At 39.3% G+C, this 26,843-nt stretch overlaps 1 protein-coding gene across 1 annotated transcript in view; it reads right to left on the bottom strand.

Moving 5' to 3' along the window:
• Rel (REL proto-oncogene, NF-kB subunit) overlaps nt 1-26,537 on the bottom strand; it is a 35,048-nt gene extending 8,511 nt beyond the window's left edge. The window contains exons 1-5 of the mRNA XM_026789569.1: nt 26,305-26,537; nt 16,226-16,368; nt 12,532-12,680; nt 8,656-8,747; nt 4,804-4,944 (exon numbers count right to left, since the gene is read on the bottom strand). Of these exons, the coding sequence (XP_026645370.1) occupies nt 4,804-4,944; nt 8,656-8,747; nt 12,532-12,680; nt 16,226-16,368; nt 26,305-26,314 (535 nt within the window). The 5' untranslated portion in view covers nt 26,315-26,537. The remainder of the gene's footprint in view (nt 1-4,803; nt 4,945-8,655; nt 8,748-12,531; nt 12,681-16,225; nt 16,369-26,304) is intronic.
• Nucleotides 26,538-26,843: the final 306 nt, after the last annotated feature.

Genomic DNA, 26,843 nt, shown 5'->3' with positions numbered 1-26,843 from the left:
AGGGAGAGGGACGTAATCGGGGGAGGGGGAGGGAAATGGGAGGCGGTGGCGGGGAGGAGGCAGAAATCCTCAATAAATAAATAAATTAAAAAAAAAAGATTGCTAGAAGACATTTCTCATCTACAGCACACTATTGGTATAGGTCCTGATGACCTGATTAATTAAAACAAAACCTTAGATGGTGGCAAGAACTATCTTAAATAGGCCCAGGGAATCATCAACTGAAGCTCAGAGAGAATTGCCTTTGATTGAAGAGAAATTACAGAAGTCACAGGTGGATCATGTAGATCCAAATCTTAACTGCATTCTGGTCATATTACCCTCCAAACATTCCCTACAGGAATTTTAATGCAAAGGAAAGATATTATCTTAGAATTGGTTTTTTAATATATAAACTGAATACAAAATTTAAATCTGAAGACCACTGGACAAATGAGACATCAGAAGAAAAAGGGCAAATCATACAGAAAAAATGTTCAAAGAAAAAAAGTAAACTGGCCTATTGGTATGTCACATTTCCAACAGAATAAAATTTCATAGATCTTCCTAGACATTTGTTTTTGCTGTTCTCTACAGATGTATAATGCAAATGGCTTTTTTGTAGTCTCAGTCCTATTAACGATGAAAGCTGGCTTTGGATCTAGAGTGTGGCTCTCTCCTTCTCTAAATCCAAGCAGGCTTATTAAAGTGAAATCCAAAATCTCTGTCTCATGTAAATACAGTCACCTAATATGAGACAGCAGAAAAACAAATATTTAAGGACTATTATATTGCTACTAATCTCATAATTCTTTGGTTTATAATAACTCATTAACAGCTTTTCTTAAGGTACAAAATTTGTAAGATTAATCTAAACATTTTTTCATGATGTTAATGGTCATTCAGAGTACTAATTATGGATAAAGGTTTCATCTGCCTTTCTGTAGATGATTTCAGGTTCGAGTCTCTATTAGTTTTCTACAGTGAACAATGAGCATGCCTAACAGTAACCTTTGGAGTCTCCATAAGGAGGATGGACCCTCTCAATGATGATTCCTCCAGGACTATGATAACACCAGTAAGCTGAAAAACACCACCTAAAGATTGGTTTTGACTACAAACTGCTCTGAACAATTTCAAGGCGACTAGCTGAGATAATTCAGCCTAAAAGACTATTCTAGCCAGGACTTGAGACAAGCCCTGCACTTTCCCATTGGACAACAATGAAATTGGACAACAATGATACAACTACCTCTCCCAAGACTTGAGAATTGACCCAAAATTTTCTTTTCAGGATCTCCTAAAGATATTATTGTCTCCCCCCCCCCCACCGACAGCAGGAAGTAAATTTAAGAATACGATACTCACATTTCATAGAGATGGTGTGGGTGGTTTTTGCTTGTTTAATGGGTTATGGATATTTTTCATAATTTATGGGGGGTACTTATTGGTTACGGTCAGGAGAAAAGTTGAACAAAGGAGGTTAGATTCAGAGTTCTTGTTTTGAACAGAAAAAAGGGGGCTATAGATTTGATAGGATAAAAGGGTAGATTATTAAATGTACTCTGAAAAGAAAAAAGGGGATATAGATACGATAAAAAAGTCTATTTGAATCTATTCTGAAAAGAAAAAGGGAGGTTATAGATTTGATAAGGAAAAAAGATAGATTATAGTCTTCTTTTTACTTTTAAAAAGCAACTACTAGTTTTAAATGTTTTACCTTGGATTGGATTTTTGTATATTGTATACACATTTTGTATATTGATACAAATTTGAGGTTAATTTTGTTAGAACATACTGTACATACATTTCCTACTCTTGTTCAAGCTATTGTACCTATAAGTCTCATTTAACAATGTAATGAAAATTTATAATCCTTGAAAATTATTATTACCAACTATTTAGGATAATAAGGAAATGCAGGTTAATAGTTAATCACCTATTATAATGGAACTTGTAGTCATATCAGGTATATTTTCAAGGTTAAATGAAGATGTATTTTAGACAGACAAGTCATCTTCAAACATTTCAGAGATCTACCAAATATGGCATTTAAGATGTTTTAATAACAAAGGTTCTTTTTTTATGACAATGAGACATGTCTGCTCCTGCATCACCATTCTACTTCAGAGAAGATAATGGACGTCAAAGAAACTCCACACGGAGTTTACTTTGTTTGTGGCAAAAGTAAGTCCCTGGGCAAGAAAATGCTCCTGCTTTGACTGCTCACTGCATGCTGTCCTAATTGGACAAGCAGGACACCAAAGAAAGTGACTGCCAGACATTGTCAAGACAAGAAGGGACAACCATTCAGAATATTGTGCTTCACAGGAAAGTCTGTCGGATATAATAGGCCTGTCTGTAGGCTGAAGATTTTACCCCAATATTGCAGAGGAACTTTGGGTGACTGTCCAGGCAGCTAACTGTTTCTGTCATTTCTCACATTTTTTTGGAAGTCACTTGCTCACACTTTCTGCTTACTTGATTAATATTATTTCCTTCTTGGTTTTATGAGGGAGCTGAAGACTAGATAATTATAGTTTTCTTTGTTTACCAGATGCAGAAAGCAAGTTATGATAGAAAGTAAATTAGGTGCAGGACTTTGGACTCACCAAGATAAGGTAGACATGGAGTATTTTCTCTAAATTTGTCAAATGCAAATGGACAAGACATTGTAAGGTGTATTTACTGCCTGTATATATTGTATATAGTTACTGCACTTACTATATATAGTTTCCTTATATTAGTTATAGTCTTCTTTTTACTTTAGACAAGAAAATGGAAATGTTTCATTTGTTTTTTAATAAATAAAGCTTGCCTGAAGACCAGAACGCAAAACAGCCACACTAGTCAGCCATACAGGCCCGGCAGTGGTGGCACACACCTTTAATCCAAGCAGCCAGACTAGTTAGCCATAGAGGCTGCTTGGTGGTGATGCACGCCTTTACTTCCAGCACTAAAGAAGAATATAAGGCGGGGAGAGATGGCTCAGCGGTTAAGAGCATTGCCTGCTCTTCCAGAGGTCCTGAGTTCAATTCCCAGCAACCACATGGTGGCTCACAACCATCTGTAATGAGGTCTGGTGCCCTCTTCTGGCCTTCAGACATACACACAGACAGAATATTGTATACATAATAAATAAATAAATATAAAAAAGTACTTTAAAAAAAAGAATATAAGGCGGGATGAGACAGGAACTCACTCTCTTTCAGTCTGAAGATTTCATAGAGGTAAGAGCTCTCTAGTGTCTTAGCTGCTTTGCTTTTCTGACCTTCGAGTTAAACCCCAATATCTGTCACTGTGTTTTTATTATTTATGCTACAAAAGGTCATAGAGGGGTGCTGCCTACTGGCTTGCTCAGCCTGTTTTCTTATAGAACCTAAAACTACCAGCTTCGGATTGGCTCCACCCACAATAGAATGGGCCCTCCTCCATGAATCACTAATTAAGAAAACTCCCAACATGCCTGCCTACAGCCAGATTTTATGAAGACAATTTCTCAATAGAGGCTTTCCGATGGCTCTAGCTTGTGTCAAGTTGGCATAAAACTAGCCAGTAGAAGTATATTTATTACGTTGTAAGGGGAAAAATTAGAGGAAAATAATTTAGAGAATAGATAAAAATCTTAATATATAGATAAAGGAAACTGAATATTTTTATGTGTGCTGTTGAGGTATGTCTGGGCATAGACGTGTGTGAGCACAGGTAAGCGTGTATGAGCACAGGTAAGCGTGTGCCATGGCACATGTGTGGAGGTCGTAGGACAATCTTAGGTGCTTGCTAGTCCTGGATTTCCACCTCCTTTGAGATACAGTCTCTTGTTTTTTGAATCTATGTACACTAGGCTAGCTGAGCTTTGAATCTGAGCAATTCTCCTGACTCTGCCTCCCAATTTTTGATAAGGGCACACCATGACTAGTCTTTTTACATCATTAGCTACACCCGTAGGGCAATGCAATTTTCATTTATCTGCCCAATATTATTATAGTAGTCCTTCAAGGCACCCAAGGATCTCTGATATGAATAATCTACTTCTATACTCTATGGACCAGTATTCTACATGCAAAATAGGTGTAGCATACACCACTGGTGAGTGAGTATGTGTGTGTACAAAATATTTTGGAGGAGTTCTATATTTTTTTCAAATAAACTTCGATATCCTCTGATACAGTCTTGTCAAAATTTATACTTCTGAAAACAAATGCCAGAAATATTTGCATAATATATGAATATTCATAAACCAAAGAGATAGTTAAGTGGGTAATGGTGGTGCTGCCAAGCCTGACAACTTGAGTTTGATTCCAGGGTGGAAGCAGAGAAGTCCTGCAAATTTTCTTCTGACCTCCACATACACATGAACATACACACATAGATATGACAGATGATAGATACGTAGATATGTCTTTAAAATGCACACATAAATATATTTATTTCAGTATAATTTGTTCACAAGAAGACAAGAAGGAAATTAGCCAAATACCCTTTAACTGGGTAATGATTTCTTAAAATTAATAGGTAGCCATATATGTTGCCAGAAAATGTGGCTCATGCCTTTAATCCCAGCACTTGGGAAGCAGAGGCAGGCAGATGGATCACCACACCTGGCTTCTTTTTGTTTATTGAAACAAGGTCTCACTGTATAGCCCATAAAGCCTTCAAATTTTATCTTCCTGTCTCAGCCTTCTGATTGTTAAAATTACAGACATGAGCCACCATACCCACCTAACATACTACTTTTGTAATTAAGAAAATACTTTAAAGTTTTAACAATTAAGGAAATAAAACAAGCTAAGATTATAGACATAAGTAAATTAAAGCACTTACGGTTGTCATAAATCGGGTTAGAAACAATGGGCGGAAGAGCAGTTGTCACGTTGCCATGTTCATCAAGAAGGAAGACTTGAAAACACAGTCTCACCACATTTAGGTCACAGTCCTCGATGTCCAGCAGCTGCTGTTCAGGGACTGAACAGTACAACAGAAGCTTTAGAATGCAGAATAGTTACACATACAAAATCCTCTTGTCTTTCTCTCTACCCACAACATCCAGTAACCCTAAGAGCACCTAAACCTGCACAGAACTAGGATGGCCCACACGCTCAAGAATGGCTTTCATATCACACCATTACTGTCTAACAGTATGTGATACATATAGCCCTGTTCAGGGAGGAACAACGCTAGGAACTATGCCTGCACCTTACGGATAGAATCACAAACTGACAGCATAAATCAAAAGTCTTAATTCTGGAGGCAAGTTGTAGGCAACAGGAAATAGGCATTCTTTGTTAACCATGGTAATTGGCCCAGTCTGCAATTACCTTCTAAATCTAGCAAGAATCACGGTCATCCCTGTTTTTACAGGAAAGACACTGATTTTAAAGAGAGGAGATAATTTCCCAAAGTTTCACAGCTAAATGGTGGGGAGGGAATTTGAAACAAAGGGTCATACTAACTGTACACCAACACGTTAGAGCTGAGATGTGTGGAAGGTACCAGATGGTGTAGGCTTACTTAAGACATTTTATGTGTAAGTCAGATTTGCTTAAAAACAAACAAAATGTACAACAGGACATTTTTATAGTTTTGAAAAGAAATAACAACTTGTCATAGAAAACAGTACAAGAACAGTTTGTTTACATTGATTTTTGAAAAGAAACCTATTTCTAAAACAAAATATTGCTTCCTTTGAAATAATATTTCAACTCTATAGCAATAAATTGTTACTAATATAGACCATATTTTAAAAGCATGGATTTTGTTAAAATACATAAAAATTTTACTCAGAAAATAGATTAGTACTAAAATTAAAATACTAAATGTGAAAAATAATTAGCCAAATTTCACAGTCTTATAGGGAACAACCAATAAAAATTTATTTCTTAAAATTAATGGGTAGCCATATATGCTGCCAGATAGGGTGGCCATGCCTTTAATCTCAGCACTTGGGAGGCAGAGACGGGCAGATGCATCACCGTAACTGGCTTCTTTTTGTTTACTGAAACAAGGCCTCACTGTGTAACCCATAATGCCAAACCTGACATTGAAATTTATTCCAGTATTTGCATTCTGAAGCCTAACATGTGAGTCTATAAAAACATGGCTGCCTAACTAGAAAGTCAGAGTGGGGCTGAGAGACAGTTCTGTTGGTGAGGTGCCCGCCTTGCAGGCACAAGGTCCTGAGTTCTACTCCAAAGCCCATGTAAAGCCAGGCTGTTACAAGGCTTATATGGGAAGGCAGACAGCAAGCCCTGGCAGACTGCTGAGCTCCTAGCTAGTGAGAAGCCCTGTTTCAGAAAAGTACAATGCCTGAGGAACAACATCTGTCCTTAACCTCCATACCGATGCACCCTTCTCCCATACGTAAGAAAAAAGGGGGCACCAAAACGCTACTTTTAGAATGCAGAACAGTTACATAAAACTAACATGGTTTTTAACCAAGGCTCTCATCTCTGGTGCAGCATGGCTAAAAATGACTGCCAACCCGGAGTCATAAGTGATATGGATCCAGAGTAAAGGCTGAAAACCCAACTAAGAACTACTTTGTGTGTGTGTGTGTGTGTGTGTAAAGATGAGATCTTCTTTACAGGGGACAGAGAGCAAGACCAGGTGTCTTAGTTGTCTTCATTTATGTTTTTTTTTTTTTTCGAGACAGGGTTTCTCTGTAGCTTTGGAGCCTGTCCTGGAACTAGCTCTTGTAGACCAGGTTGGTCTCGAATTCACAGAGATCCACCTGCCTCTGCCTCCCGAGTGCTGGGATTAATTCATTTATGTTTTGAGATGAGGTCTTTCACTGACCCTCCAGCCCCAGACATCCCCCTGTAGTCACCTCCCCAGTGTTGACTGTTTTCAAATGGGCACAAGGATTACACTCAGGTCTTCATGCTTAGACAGGAAGCACTCACTTCTAGAGCCATATCTCCATTCCTGAACTACTGTTCTACAAAGTCTAAGTCTCGTTCTGGATGAGAAGAAACACCCTTCTTTCTGAATCAGTGCAGCACTAGCTCTGCCTTGGGTTATCATCTCCCATGACCACCACTCCCACGTGCTGCTGCTACCCTACTAGACAAAGTGCTATGAGCTCAGAATGGTGTGCTGCATCTTTATGTTTCATTGAACACCGAAGATAAGAGCTTACAGATAATAGGTATTTATTACATGTCTTCAGTTAATGAGTGACTAAAGGCTCAGACAGAATACAAGGTTCTTCTCAGCTACACAGTGAGTTTGAGGATGCAGTCTCAAGCAGCTTGAAATACATGTGTGCTCTACCACGCCTAGACCAACAAAACTATGTACGTAGCTACACAGGACTTTAGAATGAAGACTTTTTAAAGTAAGGATAACTGCATCCACTTCAGCAAACATTTATTTATTGAACAATACAGAACGCTACAAGGTACTAGATGCCATACCCAAATAGCGTCATAAAGAATAAATGCTTAGGGTCGGTGAAGCAGCTCAGTTGGCAGAGGGCTCGTTTAACACTCAAAGAAACCTTGAGTCATCCCCAACAATGCATAAGCCAAGTGTGATGATGGTCCCAGTACTGGGAGGTGGAGGCAGGAGGATCAGAAAATTCAAGCCATTCTTGGATAGGCATGTGTTATGTGGTAAGTCCTTGTCCCCGAACAATAACTTAAAAATAAAATGGCTAGTAAGTGCTATTGCCAATAAAATGTGCTAAATAAATAGCAAGATATATTTTGCCAATATAAAAACATATCACAAAAATATTTTGAAGGTTTAGAGAGACACCTTAGTGTTTAAGAGTACTTGTTGCAGAGGACCTGGGTTTGATTCCCAGAACCCACATGGTGACTCAAATCCATCTGCCACTCAAGTTCCAGAGGATCCAGTGCCCTCTTCTGACCTTCAAGGGTATCAGGCACACACATGGTACATATACATGCAGGCAGGCAAAACAGTCATGCTTTTTTTTTATTTTAATTTATTTATTTATTGAGGATTTCTGCCTCCTCCCCGCCACCGCCTCCCATTTCCCTCCCCCTCCCCCGATTAAGTCCCTCTCCCTCATCAGTTTGAAGAGCCAGTCATGCTTAAAAATCTAAAGAAATCTAAAAAATATTTTGAGTGGCCAGGTATGGTGCTGCAGGTCTGTAATGGCAGAACCAGAGGCAGGGACAAGGCCAGCCTCAGCGAAACATCCATTCAAGTCAGCAAGGCCTTATGAGATTCCTATTAGGAAACAACTGTGGTGGGAGGGAGGAGAGCATGGATAGCCTATTCAGCACTCAGAGGAGCGAGTGCTGCTCCTTGCAGGAATGGCATAAGGAATAAGCATATTCAGAGAATCAAAACACCTGCAGCAGGTTTTAGTTTTTCTTTCATTTGTTTTAGCCAGGCACGGTGGCTCAAATTTATAATCCAAGCACTTGGAAGGCTGATGAGGGAGGGAGGATTGCTGGGAATTCTAGGTCACTCTGCAATAAGTAGTAATAGACCCATCTGAGCTACAAAGGAAGAACTTATGTCAAAATAAACAATAAGAAAGGGGAAGAGGAGCCTCCTTAAAAAAAAAAAACAAAGACACTGTCTACTTAAATACACTTGATTCCTTGGGTACAAATACAAGTCAACAAGTAGAATTACAATGTAAAGAGAAATCACAGTCCATCGCTATTCAAATAGTAGAAATTGTAACAAAATACTTGCCATTGAAAGGATTGATTCCTGCACTTATTCTTAAAATAATAGCGTCTTTCACTTCTTTTTTCTTTACACACCGAATACCCAAATTCTGAAAACTAAGAACAAAAAATGAAACTTTCAAAATCACATCACGGTTAAAAATATGACAGAAGTCAAACACAGTCAACATTGAGAAGTCACCTTCCGGTCAAATCCAGCTACTAGGACATGGATCCTGTTTCTGATTTTGATAATAAAGATACAAGAGTAACAAAAAGTAGAACTGTCTAAGAGAACTGCTAATATACAAACAGTGTGCATGGCAGCGTTTGCCTTTAATCACAGCGCTGGGGAAACGGAGGCACGCAGATCATCCTCAGCTACCTAAGAGTTTGAGGGTTAGCCTAGACCGTGGGAAACGCTGTCACAAAAGACCAAACCAAAAAAGTATACATAGTACTATTTCACTTTCAAATATACTATCTTATAATTATATTTTACCAATATGCCTAGTCAAATGTACCAAGGTAGATAAACATTAAAAAAAAAAAAAACACCGAAAAGCAAATTTTCACATTCCAAACAAATTCATGATCGATTCACTAAAATTTGTGTATCAAGAGGTGCAAAGACAGCCAGACCCTGAAATATGAAGGCATGATTTGCTCCTATAACCTATATTTATTAAAGATTTTATAGGATTGGTTACTGAATTTAAAAAAATCTGTATATACTATGGAACTTAAAAGTCAAGTAACTAGAGAAGAACATCAGTATTCCTGGCTTTGTGAACATTTTGGAGTCTTGACAGCACTTGGGCAGAGAGGCAACTGTGCCCCCTTATGTACAGCTCTCACTTTGATGGGGACCTGGCTGGCCTTCTTATGTCTGACTCCTCTGTTCGTTTATGCTGTCTCTCTAGCTCATCGCTGAAAGCTGTGTCATCGACTATATCAAATCACAGTGAGCAGCTGGAGTGTCTTGCTATGTACTCCAGGCTGACCTCAAGTTCTGTCGTAGATTACAGAATACACTTCATGGGCCGGGCGGTGGTGGCGCACGTCTTTAATCCCAGCACTCGGGAGGCAGAGGCAGGCGGATCTCTATGAGTTCGAGACCAGCCTGGTCTACAAGAGCTAGTTCCAGGACAGGCTCCAAAACCACAGAGAAACCCTGTCTCAAAACAAAAAACAAAACAAAACCAAAAAGCAAACAGAATACACTTTATGCCATGTTATAGGAGTGAAATGGTTTTTTTTTTTTAATTAGAGAGGTTTAATACTAACACTATTTAACACATTCAGAAGGTCACTTATGGAAAACTTCTCAATAGCTACAAATATTACTCATTTGCATATGTGTAATACAGATGATGGTGGGGGGAACTCCCCTGCCACCACCCAGTCATACTTGTTCCCACATGGAAAAACCATGACATCATTCGAGATGGGTGGGTGTGAATAAGGAAGCAAAACTCAATGATAAGAACGCCGCCTTTTCTTCCCATTTCACTTGGCTCTTGCAGCTACCTGGCTCACTCTTACTTCACATCCGTGCCGCCTTTGCGTTCATGCTTCATGCTCGGCACTCACACACCTGTGACTTCACCAGCACCTAAAATAACTCTGACCTTTCCTTCCTCCACCTCCAATAACAAAAATAAATAAGCTATGAATTCTCAATCTTTTCTTGAAATCCTGTAACTAAATAATTCCTTCTCAAAAAGAATCTTTGAGAGATTCTTATTGTGTTTTTTAGTTTTTTCTCTAATAAAGGGTTTTAAAGAATTCTTCACCCTAATATATACTACTTTCTTTTGTCTCATCTGAATAATCACACGGCTAATTCACAGAATATTAAAGGTAATGGGGGGGTTCCAAAACTCTAAGAGCTAGGCATTAACTCAATAGTGTAGTACTTGTCTAGCTCATGACACTCTGGAATCAACCCCAACACTAGCAGAAAGGGGAAAGAAGGGAACAAGGCAAAACACTTCTGTGTTAAGGAAACCAAGAATCATTAGGGTATTTGGTTCATTCTCCCATGTATCCCTTCATAGTCACTCAACATATTTTGGAGTTCCAACTGTGCATTAAAACTCTAGAAAGGAGTGGAGATGTACAATTTCTCCCTTCATGGAACCTTAGTGTTGGGAATGGGGGATTGACAAACTCTAATTCATGGGCCAATTCAGCATAGTGCTGTTTTTGCAAGTGAAGTCTGTATTGAAACTCAAACATGCCCATACACTCTTGTATCATTTGTGACTGCTTTCCTGAAATAGCGGGATGGAGGAGGACAGACATAGAGTCTAAAAGGTTTGTAAAGACTAGCCATTTACAGAAAAAAAAAAAAACCCGCTAGCTCAAGTCTGCTGAACTACTAAATAATCATATGCAAAAACCATTCAGCTGAATCATAACAAGTTTTACGAAAGTAAACATACTCTTTGGGAAGGAGTATATAATAGGATCAATTCAGGTGGGCAGGCAGGCTTCCTGTGGGAAGGGATAGTATGGGCTGCACTAGGAAGACAAAAGGAACAGATCATGAGGAGGCCCTATGAAGGGCACTGTATGCGGGCCAACTAAAGAATACTCTCATGACTGCAATGTAAGATTAGAGGTGCAGTCCGTTAGTTCCAGAGGCAGAGGCAGAGGCAGGCAGATCTCTGAGTTCAAGGACAGCTAGGGCTACACTGAGAAGCCCTGTCTTGAAATACCAGAAAGAATAAATTAGAGGCACTGGGGTGTGACAGAGATGAAAACACAGAGGCCATATGGAAGGACAGCTAGGAAACTGCAAATTAAAACAAGTTTGTCTTACAGAAATCAGAAAGAGTATTTCAAGACACAAACAGTTGAAAGTTTAAAACGCTGGGTGGAAGTTCAAGTAATACAGGCAGTAGTACTGCTTGTCAAATGTGCATTAGTTAGGCTTTTTGTGTTTTGTGTTATTACTATTAATGATGAACTTTTTTTGAAACAATGCCTACCAGGTTGGCCTCAAAATTTTCATAGATTATGCAGAATGTAGAAATATATCACAACATAAAAAGCTTTCTTTACTTTCAATAATTATAAAGACGAACATCTATCCAAATATGGTAACACATGCTTACTTATAACCAGTACTCTGGAGGTTGAGGCAGGAGGATCACCACAAGCTGGAAGCTAGGCTGAGCTACACAGTGAGATTCTGTCTCCAAACAGCCCAAACTGATGAGATAAGGAGTGGCAGACATACAGCTCGGTTGTCAGACTGCCAGCCTAACACGGCAGCAGTCTGCCTTGAGCTCAGTCTGCACAAACTGATGTGGTACTTTATGGCTAACCTCACCCTGGACTCTCAGTGTCTGGGTCCTCTGGAAGGCCACCTGGCCTATATAAACCCTATCTTGAAACACTAAGAAGAACACACAAATTTTTAAAATAAGTACTCCAGCTGAGCCAGACATGGTGGTGTTACCTGCAAACCCAGGATTTGGGAGGTGGAGGCAGGAAGGTAAGTTCAAACTCACTCTACATAGCAAGTTTGAGTCCAGCCTGGGTTACATGAGCTGTCTAAACCTCCAAGGACAATTCTAATGCCAATGGTAAAAACAAAAACTTAAATATCAGGTTGGTGAGATGGCTCAGGGGGTAAAGGCATCTGCAACTACACCTGGTGACCTAAGTTCAATCCTCAGAGTTCTCACGGCAGAGGAAAGAACCAGCTTCACAAGCTGGACCAACTCAGACCTCCACATGCACCCCGTGGCCCATGCATGTACCCCTACAGATGAAAAATAAAATTAAAAATTTAAATGTAAGCTATAGTAAATTAAATATGAAATTAATTTTGCTAAAAACTAATGCTACTCTTGTCCTAGTGCAAAGATTTCTGTGACCGCATACTTACAACAGAGGTCTGCGTTCTGGTCCAAATTCTGCTTCATAGTAGCCATCTCTGCAGTCCTTCCCAACTAAATCATGAGGATGAGGTTTATAGGGGTCATTCTTTGTTACCAGCGTAATTCTCACTTTTCCTTTTCCATAATAGTTCATAATCTGAAAGGGGAAATTAATTGTACAATCCGTAAGTATATCTTGTTAAGAACAGAGCTGCCAGATGGTATACTGTGGCATATGCCAGTAACCCCTGCATTTGGAAGGCTGAAAAAGGACTGGCACAAGTTCAGTGCCAGCTAGGGCTACAAGCAACAATACCGTGTTTTAAAAGCAAACAAATATAAAAAGATGATCCACTAAATTCAAGTATATAATGAAGTCAGCACTGAATAAAGTTCAAATATTCAGCAGCTTACTTGAGAATAAAGTTTTCAGAAAATACCAGCATGGAAAACCATCTTTCAACTCTCCTGAAATGGTCTTTCTGCCCTAATTTCATCTAGTTTTATCATCTGGTTACTTTTTTCCCTTTTAAAACCAGGCCAGGTGGTGGCGGCACACACCTTTAGTCCCAGCACTCGGGAGGCAGAAGCCGGTGTATCTCTGTGAGTTCAAGGCCACCCTGGTCTACAAGAGCTAGTTCCAGGACAGGTTCCATAGCTACAGAGAAACCTTGTCTCGAAAAACCAAACCAAAACCAGTAAGCATGCTGGTCATTGTGGTGTGTACAGTTAATCCCAGAACTTGGGAGGCAGAGGCAGACTGATCTCTGTGAGTTCAAGGTCAATCTGGTCTACAGAGTGACTTCCAGGACAGTCAAAGAGAAACTCTGTCTTGAAAAACCAAACACAAAACAGGTAAACTGTATTGGGGATGTAGCTCAGTTGGTAGAATGCTTGCCTAGCGTGCACAAGGCCCTGGGTTTGATTCCCAGAACCACATTAACCACACTCAACAGGAAGAGATAACAATTTTCAGAAAGTTCAAGGTCTCCTCAGCTACATGATGAGTTTGAGGCCCACTTGAGCTATATGAGATCTGTGTCAAAATCCAAAATCCTAAATAAATCAAATAAGTTGATACCTTTTCCTCTCTGTCTCTCTCTCGTTCGTTTTCAAGAAACAGGGTTTTTTCAAACAGGATTTCTCTGTGTAGCCCTGGCTGTCCTGCAACTCACTCTGTAGACCAGGCTGGCCTCAAACTCAGGGATTTGCCTGCCTCTGCCTACCAAGTGCTAGTTTGCACAGCCTGGAAAGTTGATTTTTTTTTTTTTTTTGGAGGAGTGGGTCACAGAGCACAAGGAAATGCTTAGAAGTTAGCTTTTCAGTGCTTTGCTTTTGGTTACACTGTCATACCATAAATATGCCTTGAAAAACATATTTAAGCCACACTGAAAATAATAGCAAAGAAATATGACCCACCTGCCTTTGCCTCCCAAATTCTGAGATTAAAGACATGAACCACTGTGCCTGTCTGCTTTATATTTTTTCTTTGAAAGTTTCATACATTTACTTATACAGTGTATACTGATCATATCCACTCACAATTGCTAAAACTACAAAATAGGCTGATGGAGAAAAAAATTCAAGCTGTAAAGTGTTTAGAACCTGTTGGAGCAGAAAAGACACAAATCATACACATAATTTTGATGCATAAAGTAATATGATTTAAGAAGAACTAAGGGCTGGTTAGATGGTGCTATAGGTAAAAGCATTTGCCATCAAGAAGTGCAATCTCTGGATCTCACACAGTACACGAGAGCACTGCCCTGAAGGCTGTCCTCTGACCTTTACACGTGTGTGCGTGTGCACGGGGGGGGGGGGGGGGCAGAGGGAGAGAGTCTAAAAATGTTCAAGAATTAAAAAACAAACAACAAAAACATGGTACTCTGAGGACAGATGGACCATGAAAAAGAGCTTGTGGCAAAGGTGGGGTGGGGGAGCAGGTTTTGAAATTGGCCGTTGACTGCACCCACCCTACAGAAGACAGCATCGTGAATGTTGCTATTGGAGGCAAGAGGAAAAGCTGGAAATCTTGACGGAGGGGTTGTGACCATCACAAGGAGCAGGAGTGAGATCACTGTCTCCTCCAAGGTGTCTTCTTCCAAACGATACTTGAAATATCTCATAAAAAAAAAATCTCTGAAGAAGACCACTCTCCAGGACTGGTCTTGTATGGCTGCGCATCATCGCTAACAGCAAGGTCTTGTTTAAAAAGTCCACATTGGAGCCAGGTGGTGGTGGTGCACGCCTTCAATCCCAGCTCTCAGGAAGCGGAAGCAGGTGGATCTCTGTGAGTTCAAGGCCAGCCTGGTCTACAAGTTCTAGGACAGGATCCAAAGATACAGAGAAACCCTGTCTCGACAAAACAAAAAACAAACAAACAAAAACAGTCCACATTGGCTTGGAACTTCTTATACAGTCTGGGCAGTCCTCAAACTAAAGATCTACTTGTCTTTGCCTCCCAAAAGCTTGGATTATAGGCATGTGCTACCCCATCAACTCACTATTAAGCTTTTTAATTGGAATTTAAGTGATAAAAAGCACCTAGGCATGATTGTGCATGCCTATATTCCCAGTGTGCAGGAAGCAGAGGGAAGAGGGAATAGCACGACCAGTTTGGGGCAAGCCTAGTCTAGTGAAATTTTGTTTCAAAACATCAAACATGAGTAAATAAATTATAAAAATTAAAAGGCAAGTAAATATAATTTATAAATAAGACATAGAAACATACCTTATAAATATGGTACATTTGCCAAATTCATTTTCAGTCAAAAACTACTTTCACAGGCCAGGAATCTATCTCAGTGGTAGAACACTTGCCTAGCATTCTAGGTTCAATCCTCAGTACTGTCTATCAAAAAAAGATAGAGACCAGGAGCTTGAGCACCTGCGATACCAACTCTACTGTCAGGAGATGGGAAGCAGAAGCAGGGGACACTGGCTATATTGAGTGAGAAAACAACAGAGACGCCCTGCCTCATAAACGGGGAAGAAAAGCACCAACCTACCCAAGCCTGTCCTGACGTCCACATGGGCACTGAGGCACCAGTGCCTACATTTATGTACACACACACCTTAAATACACAGAGAAAAAAAGTGATAATTTAGATGATAACTCAAGAGTACTGGAGATGTGCTATAAAGGTAAGGAAAAAAAGAGGGGGAAAGTTTTCCTTATTAATAGCTCTGAAACTAAAAGATTGAAAAAAAATTAGAGTTTCCAAATCCATGTTTAGCATATACTATAATTCCCCCTCACCACCACATACAGAGAACGCCTTTTCCTTACTCAAAGCTTCATGCTTACAGGAGGGATCAGATGCAAAGGTGTCTGAATATAGTAAGCACCGGGAATCACTGCAGTTACATTAATACACGAACTACAGCAGGAAAGAGTGTGCATATCTAAGAGATCTCCCTACACGCCTAGTTAATGCAAAGCAAGTACAAACAAACAAAAATGGGATGGGAGTAAAAGACCACGGAGGTAACTGAGCCTTTCACTGGGCGGTGGTGGTGCAGCCCTTTAATCCCAGCACTGGGGTGGCAGAAGCCGGTGGACAGCCTGGTCCACAGAGTGAGCTCCAGGACAGCTAGGACTGCACAGAGAAACCCTATCTCGAAACAAAACCATAACCATAAAGGAAACTGAGTGTTTAATTCAATCCACTGGACGTGAGCCGCTGAGGAAGGGCCTGTTACCTGGATAGACGGATAAGTCCTGTTGTTGTCTGTGCTGTGCTCCCCAGGAATGCTGCCTGCTGAGCGCCCTTCACACTTGTATCTAAAGCGCATTCCCCTTTGTCTCGGCTGCTCAATTATTTCTACATATGGATTATATGCACCTGAAAGTTTTAAAAGGGACATAGCAATGAGTGAGATTATAATAGCAATATAATGGATTTTTAATGGCTTGGGTTTAAAAAAAAAAAAACAACAATACAACAAAGCAAAGATCTTTTTCCTTCCCAACATTAAATAACAAGTTTCAAATGTAGTCATCAAAGATGACGTGGGGAAGATACCTTTTCCCTCCACAAACTGAGCTCCTAGTAGTATTAACACACAATTGATTAGTGCCTTACGGCTTGATACCTGTAACTAACGGCAGTATTAAGTTTGAGGCAACCACTTTAGAGTTACTACCCATATGAGGCCAAATTAGAAGGGTTTTCACCCAACTTCTCAAGAAAGGTGAAGGAGATAGTATTCCAGAGTATTGAATAAAATGTACTTACCTGCTTTATTTTGAATTAGACTCTAAGTACATGAAAGGACACTCATTGAAAATTAAAATGCACTTAAATTTTTGTGCACACAAGTCTGGAATACCAAAGAATCTGTACATAATATACTAAAACAAGTCTCAGAAGTGATTTTACATAGGCTCAACTAAATTTTCACATCAGTTCCACCTGAACCTCCTCCAAAATGTAACCTATAATGTGGGTAAAAAAAATTTACCTTTCATAACAAATATAATTAAAAATATGCACCCTCAGGATAAAATACTGATACACACAACTATCAAGTAAGTGTGTTGAGTGGAAGAAGCAATCTAAAACAAGCACATACCATATGATCCAATTATATGAAACTCTAGAATATGTAAGTCAATCTAGAATGAAATAAAGGTGATCACTATTTGTTTAAAACCAGGAGATGAGAAGGCCTGGAGGATGGTGGACATGTTTATGTTTATTTTGTGTTGATTAAGATGTACACACACACACACACACACACACACTTATTTATTTATTTATTTAATTTCCAAGAGTGGTAGGACAGGCTTTTAATCTTTGCAGTTTCAAAAGCAAAGAAAGGCTGATCTCTGTGAGTTCAAGACCAGTCTGATCTATATAGTGAGTTTCAGGACAGTCAGGGTGGACAAAAAGATCCAGTGACTCCCCACAAAGTCCATTTTTGGGGTCCTAACATGAAGTTTAGGTTTAAATAGAGGATAATAGTCAAGCATAACAACAGTCTTGGTCATAAAGAGATCTTATTTAAAAAATAAAACTTTATATATAATTATTACCTTATAACTAATTAATTGTATATCAATAAAACTTAAAAATATAAGCATCTTCATCCTTTTTTATTAGCGAAGTAATGGAAATAAAAGGTCAAAAAAAGACTACTGTGTCTACAAGTTAGTGTAGGTACCAATATGTTTTTATTTTAAATTATGAATTCCCCAAATCACAAATCCATTTCACTAAGGCTTATCCTATTAGAATGCAAACAATCCTGAGAAACAGTGAAACAATAGGTCTTTTAAATATAGTATGGAACAAGGTCTATACCACCATTCTTTTCCTTCTAGAATTTATTATGTAGACCCAACTGACCATGAACTTGCAGTGATCCTCCTGCTCTGTCTCCTGAGTGCTATTCCCCAAACAAAACAAAGGTCCAGCAAGAGTCTGGCAAGACCCTGTGTTAATTATATCTTATTATTAACATACTCTGTAAAATATGTGCTAAATTCTTTCCAAGTATCACACCTCCAAGAGGTAGCCAATAAATGGTACTACTATTGCTTCTGATGCTTTCTTACCACACCGTCCTATCACAACTGCTACCCTAAAGGATCTCATGTTCAGCTGTGAGGCAAACATCACAATTAGTGTACAAAAGGGGGGAAGTACTAACAAAATTCTGCAGAAAATTATAATAAGAACAAAAGAGGAATCTAGCAGCTTAAGAGGGAAAAATGTAACAAAACAAAAGTAAAAAGACATTCTAGAAAAGGGAAGTAATTGTCTATACAAGGTGTATTAATCACCAACAGAAGTGGAGTACAATTCCACTCTTCGAGAGAACGGAAAGTCCGAGAACTGGATTTCATTCTATATGTGGAAAGGAATCAATGCTTTTATTCAGGGAAATCACAAGATCAGTTTAGTATTGTAGGATAAGAATTCTGATGGTAGTGGATAGATTGAAGAAAAGAGAGAAAATAATCAGTTTAAAGACCACTTACATATACATATACACACACATGATTTTCTCCTATATATACATACATATGAGAGATTAGCAACAATAAAACAGAGCAATTATGACTAACTACTATAATGAGTTACTTAAAAGTTTTTATTTATTTATGGAATTTTCCTTTTAATATTTTTTACTACACTTAATTACAAATAAACGATAATATTACAGATAATTAAAATGAAAACATAGGTAAGTGTGGAGTACTGTCATATGAGCAACAATGTGGGTATGTCTGAAACATGGCTATTATAAGAATAAAAGATTATTTAAAAAATAAAACCTGACAGTAGTTTGGAACCTAAACATCAAAGACAAATCAATCACTGGTGACTAGGGGATGGGGAGACAGCTCAGTCAGAAAAGTGTTTGCCATTCAAGGACAAGACCATAATCGAATCCTCAGCAGCCACATAAAAAGTCAGGCATGGTAGCATACACCTGTAAGCCCAGTCTGGGAGAGGAGAAGACAGGAGGAACCTTGGGGTTCACTGGTTACTCAACCCAGCCTAATGGTTAGGTACAAGGTACCAGTCAACACCCTGTCTCAAAGAACAAGGTGAACAACTCCTGGAGAACCGAGGTTAACTAACACCAAGATTAGTCTCTGATGTACACATACACACCTGAACACACACACACATACACACACATACACACACACACACACACACACACACACACACCTATGCACATGAACATGAGCGAGAGAAAGAGAGGAAACTTGATTGTAATTCAACCAAGTTTATAATAGTTACTGAAAATATAAGCAAATGAATATTGACTATTTCACAATTTGTACATCATTGTATATTTAAACAATTTATCTCTCAATTTAAAATATTCCATACCTTGTCTTCCATAGGACTACTGGAGAATGTACATTTCTCTTCAGTTATGTTAAATTCAATATTATTTTTTTCAATGGTATCTTAAAGAATTTATGTGGTTGAACTAGAAGGTCAAATAAATCCCAGCTCACTACTTTTTAAGAGGTGTCTTGGTGGGAAATTGATACAGAATTACATAATCAACAGTACCCCTTAACTTGTTTGAAGAAATATAAAAACATGGTAGGGTCATTGAAAGCAAGTTGCACAAGTTATGAAATTATGAAATACAAAGGAACATAAAATTAGTTGTTGAAAAGATTATCTTGAAGTAGTAAGAACTGCCTAAATATTGTCATGTGATATCATGCATTTATACTTATTTTTCCTCTTGTAGAAACTCTTCACTGAGCTGGGTGGTAGTGGTGCACTCCTTTAATCCCAGCACAGATGTAGGTGGATCTCAGAGTTTGAGGCCAGCCAGGTCTACAGAGTGAATTCCAGGACAGCCAGAGCTACACAGAGAAACCTTGTCTCAAAAAACCAAAAACCAATGAAACAACAACAACAAAAAAACCTCTTCATTGATAACAAGCCTCACTTAAAAGCCAAGTTTCAGAAGTTAAAGTCTGATTTATATACATTCCCCCAGTTGGAAATAACTTTCCCTTCCTGTAAATAGTATTTCTCATCCTTCCAAATGCTGCGATCATTTTGTTTGTTTTGTTTTGTTTTTTCGAGACAGGGTTTCTCTGTACAGCTTTGGAGCCTGTCCTGGAACTCACCCTGTAGACTATGCTGGCCTTGAATTTACTGAGATCCACCTGTCTCTGCCTCCCAGGAACTGAGATTAAAGGCGTGCGCCTCCACTACTTACTGCCGTGATCTTTTAATACAGTGCCTCATGTTATGGTGATCCCCAGACCATAAAATTATTTCATTGCTACTTCATAACTGTAATTTTGCTACAATTATGAACTGTAATGTAAATTTAATATCTGATATGCAGGATGCCTGATAGGTGACCTCACAGTTGAGAAACTGCTGTAAGCTAACAATCATAGTATTTTTGTTTACAGCAATTATTCCAAAGAACATTAGGTTAGGCGAGGTTAACTACTGTGTTCTTTATTTTCTGAGCCAGGGTCTCATCTTAGGGCAGGTCTCTAAATTGTTTTGTAGCCTAAACTGGCCTTGAACAAGTGTTGAAATTACAGACTCCACTATCACAGGGCTTTGTATAACCAGGGCTCTCAAATACTGGGCAGTCACTCTACCAACTGAGCTATATCTTCCTTTTTTTGGGACAGGATCTCAAGTAACTCAATGTGTAGCGTGAGGCTTTCCTTGCACTTCTGATCTTCTAGATGCTATACCTTCCAAGTACCAGTATTATAGATTTCTGTCACCACACCTAGCTTTGTTATTGAAATAAAGCTACATGCTTTACTTCAAGTTACTGAATGGCAGAAATTGCATTACTCATTAATGCCTTACATTAACATCTGTTGGGAGATTAAAATCCCAAAGTTCCTTGGTGTCAGTTATTCAAAAACTAAAGGACTGTATCACAGATGAATCAGTTCCTCCTTATTAGATTCTTTCATAACTGAAAAAGTAGTGCTCTGTAGGCACGAGAATGACTACACGCTCATGCTTCCTCATGTCTGCTCATATTTTCATCTAACTGTATCTATGACTTTAAAAGTCCCTCCTAGCGATGAGACTGTCTGTACTGTGTAGCAGTGCAATGAGCCACTCACGTCCTTCCTCAGTACTGTTTTTCAATGCCATTCCTCTTGAAGATGAAAAATGGAAGAACGGAATATTATAGATCAGGGAACCTTAGGGAAAATAAATACTCTTAACTAAGATTACTGAAAGTCACTACAGTTTTTAAAAGCACAGAAATGTTTTCTAAACAATTTAATTTTTTTAAACCAGGACAGTGTAAAGTGAGGACTGAACCCTATATTTTGAATTACATTGTAAATTCTAAAAATGGCTAGAACAACTTTTGAAGTACAGCTAAAATGCTTGCAATATAATTAAGATTTCAAGTTCACTTAGGCAAAAGGAATGCTCTTTGAGCCTATTTACTTTTCTTTTTACTATATGTTTCCTTTTACTAATGTACTAATTTCTATTTTACTAATTCAAGTATGAGATTTTAAAATTAAAAAGAAATTACACTGACACATTAGAAATAGATCAGCCTTCAGAATTATATATAAAATAGGTATATTATTATTGTTAGAATATTAACAATTATATTATTAATTATTATTAAATAATTTTATTATTGAAATATTATTGTTAGAATTAGAAGCCAGAATTAAGTGCACAATGAGAATAAGCTAATTACATATACTAGTGAAAATAGGTATTTCTCACTGATGCTGTTGACTTTAATCTTCATAAAGAGAACTGGTGTTATCTCATTTTAGAGGTGATAAAACTAAATTTCAAAATAATATAAAATTGTGAGAAAAAGATTACTATTCTATTATTTTTGTTTATTTATCTTTTGAGATAGTCTCACTTCATGGTCTAACTGGCTTGGAACTCACTTAATAGACCAAATTGGCCTTGAATTCAGAGATCTGCCTGCCTCTACCTCCCAAATGCAGGATTAAAGGAATGTAGCACTATGTCTGTCATACACACATATAGACACACTAACAATTTTAAAAAATATATCAGTGAAGAAATTGTAATCCAAGAAACTAACAAGTCTGACTACCAAATGGATGTCTTCTGAGTCTGTGACCACAAAAGGGGTATGAAAAGAATAATAAAGAGTGAAAATGTTCCATGAGATTTTCTTGTTGAAAGAACAAACAAAAGCCAAGAGTCATCAAACTGACTGAGATGTAATTACAACCAAGCTTTTGAATAATATCACTTATTTCACTTATGTGTCAAGAAAAAAAGCATTTAAGCATAAACAGATATGGCTATAACCTATCATCTAAAATCAATACAGCTATCTTAAGAACAGAAGGCAAATATTTAGATTCAAAGTAGTCCGTCCCTGGAGCAAAGTTTCTCCTGGGCTGTACTTCAGTAACCACCTAGGTAGCTTTTCCAAACCATAAGTCATCCCCTAGCCTCAGAGAGATCTGAAGAGAAATGTAGCTCTTCAAGAGGAAAGCCCAGATTTCTGAAAAAAAGTCTTCCAAATTAGTCTAAATGCTCTGAAGACCAAGTGCCCTACAACACAAAGAAGTGACAACAACAATGCAAGTTATTCCCAGAGTTCAGATCCACATTCAGACAGGATCATGGATAAAGCAGGCAAAACAAATAAAGCTAGTTGCCACTCCTTTTTCTCTTCCACCAAACAAGAAAAGCTCATTCAACTGCAACCAAGAAGACATTCTAAAGATAGCTTTAGATTGCTTCTTTTCAACAAAGTCTTATTCTGAACAACTTTCAGCACCTTATTATTTACAATCCAGGACACAAACGACGGCCATTCTAACCAGAGTTGGGAAGAGCTGACCAGAGCACTGCTCTCCCACAGAAATCCTAGGAGGAAACAGCTAGGGACCCCACACTCCCAAACAGCACCGCTATTAATTCTGGAAAAAACCAAGAGTTCTCATTTTTCCTCCAGACAGGTCTATCAAAGCTAGTTCAAGACAGACTTGGTCACTCACACCTGAAATCCTAGCATTCAGGAGGCTAAGGCAGGAGAATCAAGAGTTTAAAGTTGCCATAGCTACATAGCTATCCTGAGTTACAGGATATCTGAAAAACAAAACCAACATCTCTCTCTCTCTCTCTCTCTCTCTCTCTCTCTCTCTCTCTCTCTCTCTCTCCATATATGTGTGTGTGTGTGTGCTTTGTATGTATAAAATTTAATATAACCAACTGACTTTCAACGAGGAGGAATTCAACAGGTGTATTCGACTAACGTATGCACCACAAGGCAAATCAAAGTGAAGTTTTTACAGTAAGATTTCACTGCTGCGGGTACAGAAGAAAAAAACAAAACAGTTCTGAAGTTTTTTTTTTTTTTAACCTGCTGAAAATAAAGTCTTTCCTAGAATAAAAAAAAAAAAATACATGGCAGTACCAAGTCATCTCTATTAAGATTTCAGACTTAAAAATACAAGCGATTCAGTTAAATACAAATTTCAAATGAATAATTACTTTTGGGTAAATATATCCTCCTTTGCAATACTCAGATGATGTGCTCATAAACACAATTATGCAGAGGACACAGATGGGAGAAGACTGAGATCAAAATTATTGAGTCCCTTAAATTGTATTTGATAAAGAGACCACACAGATATCCCGTGTTCCTAATTATGACTGTGCCCCCTTATCATTTTCTCCACCCAGTCTCTTAATATACATCACTAATTTTGATAACAGCTTTATTTCTTTTTCATGTGTTTTATTTCTGAAATAACTGTATTTGTGAAAGGCAGGCATTTGTTCTAGCTAACCACTCCTGACTTCCAGCTCTACTATCAGAGTGTAAGCTGTCTCAGTTACATTCACTTCTATTAGAAAAAAAAAAAAAAAGGTTATCTTGAAATTCACATACAAAAAGCTGGTGACTAGTACGATCACAAAAATACTTTCTTTCTGTACTTCCTGTTATGTGATACCACAGTCATACTAAAAGGGTGACTAAACCAAACTTTCTAAAGTTTAAAGCACATTTCACTAAAGATGAATGTATTAATCATTAGTAACCACAGTACGTGCCACACAAAGTAACTGTGCCCCCACTTTGTTTTTGTTCATTTTATGAAATAATGAAAAATTTTAAATATGGACATAAAGCATCTAAGAATAAATAGAATAGAATCACAAGAATAATAACTTTGCCTGCTATAATTAATCACAACAAAAGGCTATGTATTTTTAAAAGGGCAATGAAAAACAGCCTAATGGCTAGCTAGGAAGTCATAATTTGCTAATTTACCAGAACAATAATTAGAATCATCATATAAAATCCCATCTACTTGTGGCATTTATATAATTTTGCTTATGAGATTGTGATCTATGACACTTTTACATTATAGGCACCGCCTATTCAATTACACAGACCTATTTACATATGACATCCGGAGACAAATGCACAAATGGTCTTAAATGCTTGGTAATCAGTAAGAATACTTCTCAAGGTTTCAATACCATATTACAAAAAGACTCCAGATTAGTGATAAATTGAGCAAATGTTGTTGCTTTTAACTTACTATTCTAAACGGAATAGGGATTTTGAAAGCATTTCACAATTTTACTCTGTATGTTTTTATAACTGATAGTGTACCCGGACTCCTTTGAACTACATTTTCCCTAGACATTTCAAATAAGTGAAGTACATTTAAATTGCACAATTTATTTTAAATAGTCTCATTTAGTGCAAAAGTAAGAAGATAGCAATACTACAACTTACAGATTTATTTACTTTTTGTTGATTTTTTTTCCCTGACAGTCCTGAGGATCGAACCCAGGCCTTCACAGAAGCTTAGCAAGACCACCATCAAGAGCTACAACCCAAACACAACTTTTAAATCCTTGCCATTTCTTTAAAAAAATTCTGCCTTTAAGTTTGGGAATCATTTCTCTAACAGCACAAAATATGTTTCCTTAGACAAGTTTCAATTGTATCACATTTAAAAATCGTAGCTGTCTTACAGTACTTTATGTAATAAATGATTTTTTTCTCTGGAGAAAATTTCAAGTATTACATTCATGTACTATATTAATAAAATCCTGTTAAGTAGACAGGGCAAAACCTGCTCTATTTAACAAAGCCTGCCACTCTCCAACTTTCATACGGACTCTCTTTCTGATCACAATGAGTTAATTAAATATTTGAAGCCTTCTTTGTACTTTTTAATCTGAACACGAGTTAAATTTACGACTTTACCTGAAAGTCTGGGTTCATTTAAATGAGTAAAGAGAAAGTTGAAATATTTTAAACTACACTTGTTTTCTCATGAAAACCACAGACAAACTGAAATCAAGCGTCATGTGAAACACCCCGGTTTCCTTTAGGGCCTAGAGCAGGAGTTATGGCATTGTTCTGCTCAACTCTTAGAGGAGTTCATTTAGCTTTCTACTTCCTCTTCTCGGCTAGACGTCCGCCGCCTTCTCCTCAGTGACCCACTGGGAAGATTAGGGTCAGCATCCCTCTGGAATAAAGGGGTGGCTTTAGTTCCACCGGCCAGGAAAGCGCCCACCACCACCAGGGTGGGCTGGACGCACTTGCTGGCTTTGCCCACAGCAGGTTGTCATACTGGGCTCCCTCCCTTGTCCTGTTCACCGTTCCTTACAAACATGTTCCCCTTTACGTTAAGCGATCACATTTCCACTCGAACCAGTTATTTTAAAGCACAGTAGAAAACTCGTCTCGCCGTCTTGTTGCTAACAAAATGTTCGTGCAGGGTTGGGAGTAGAGGGAGTGGGCACGGAAAATTAGACAAGGAACCCCTTCAGCCCGGAGGGGGGAAAATCTAGTGTTTTCACTTGGAACGAGTTAAAACGCCACCGAGGACTTTTACAGCCACGCCACATTCTGTACAACTGTCAGCCCGAGAGCGATTAGCTACCGGCACGACTAGACTTAAAAAAGAAAGCTCGCCTGAGGTCCGGAGGTTCCTCTTTTTCAGAAAAAGTAAAAAGGCGTCTCCGTGCCGGTCTTTAAAGGCGAGATTCCTGTGCCTCCTTTACCGTGCTTACCCCTCGAATCCTAAAAACCACGTCGCTGGGATTTCGCCGGTTCTGGCTGTTATGAGATCAGATTACAGTGCGCCGCTTTGATTTCACACGCAAAGCCCCGAAGCAGGTAACTTTTTAAACTGCTGACAATCTGCCAGAGGAGACGACTTGAAAGGCAGAATGTCCCAACCCCAAACCGAGCCTCCGCCAGACAGCTCCTTCCCGGGACCCGCGGGTGCTCGCCCCGCTGCTCGCCCCGGTACTCACCCGAGGCCATGGCTCTGCTCCGCGCGCCGCCCGCCGCAGCTCCCGCGCCCGGCCAGTGGATGCAAGTCGGTCCGTCCGTCAGCCCGTCTGTCCGCCCGTGAGTCAGCCCGTCAGCCCGCCAGCCGGCTAGTCAGTCAGGAGGTCGAGCAGCCACTGCAGCCGGGACCCCAGTCCTCTGACCACCCCCGGGCTTCCTCTTCTTTCCCGGCCCCTCTGGGTTTGCGGCTCACACCTTCCCACCCCTCAATCTTCGCGCTCGGGTCACCCGTGTCCTGGCGTCGCCCTGCCAGGATGCCGCGGCAGGGGCAGGGGGCGGGGCGGACCGCCTAGCGGAAAGGGGATTTCCCGCTGCTTGCGTCACTCGCGCCACCGCCTACCCGGGGCGGGGGAGGGGGCGTGGCCTCGCGCCGGGCGCGCGCTCCCCCGTCCCCGGCCGAGCCGCGGCGGGCGGCTTGCGCGCTCGCGCGAGGAGCTCCGGGGGCGCGCGGTGACGTCTCCGCGCGTGAGAAGCCGCCGGCCCCTGAGAAATCCCCCTCCTC

Source organism: Microtus ochrogaster, unplaced genomic scaffold (genome assembly GCF_000317375.1).
Source record: "Microtus ochrogaster isolate Prairie Vole_2 unplaced genomic scaffold, MicOch1.0 UNK22, whole genome shotgun sequence".
Taxonomy (NCBI): Eukaryota; Metazoa; Chordata; class Mammalia; order Rodentia; family Cricetidae; genus Microtus; species Microtus ochrogaster.
The sequence above is the reverse complement of the archived record's forward strand: the minus strand, read 5'-3'. Positions and strand labels throughout refer to the sequence as shown.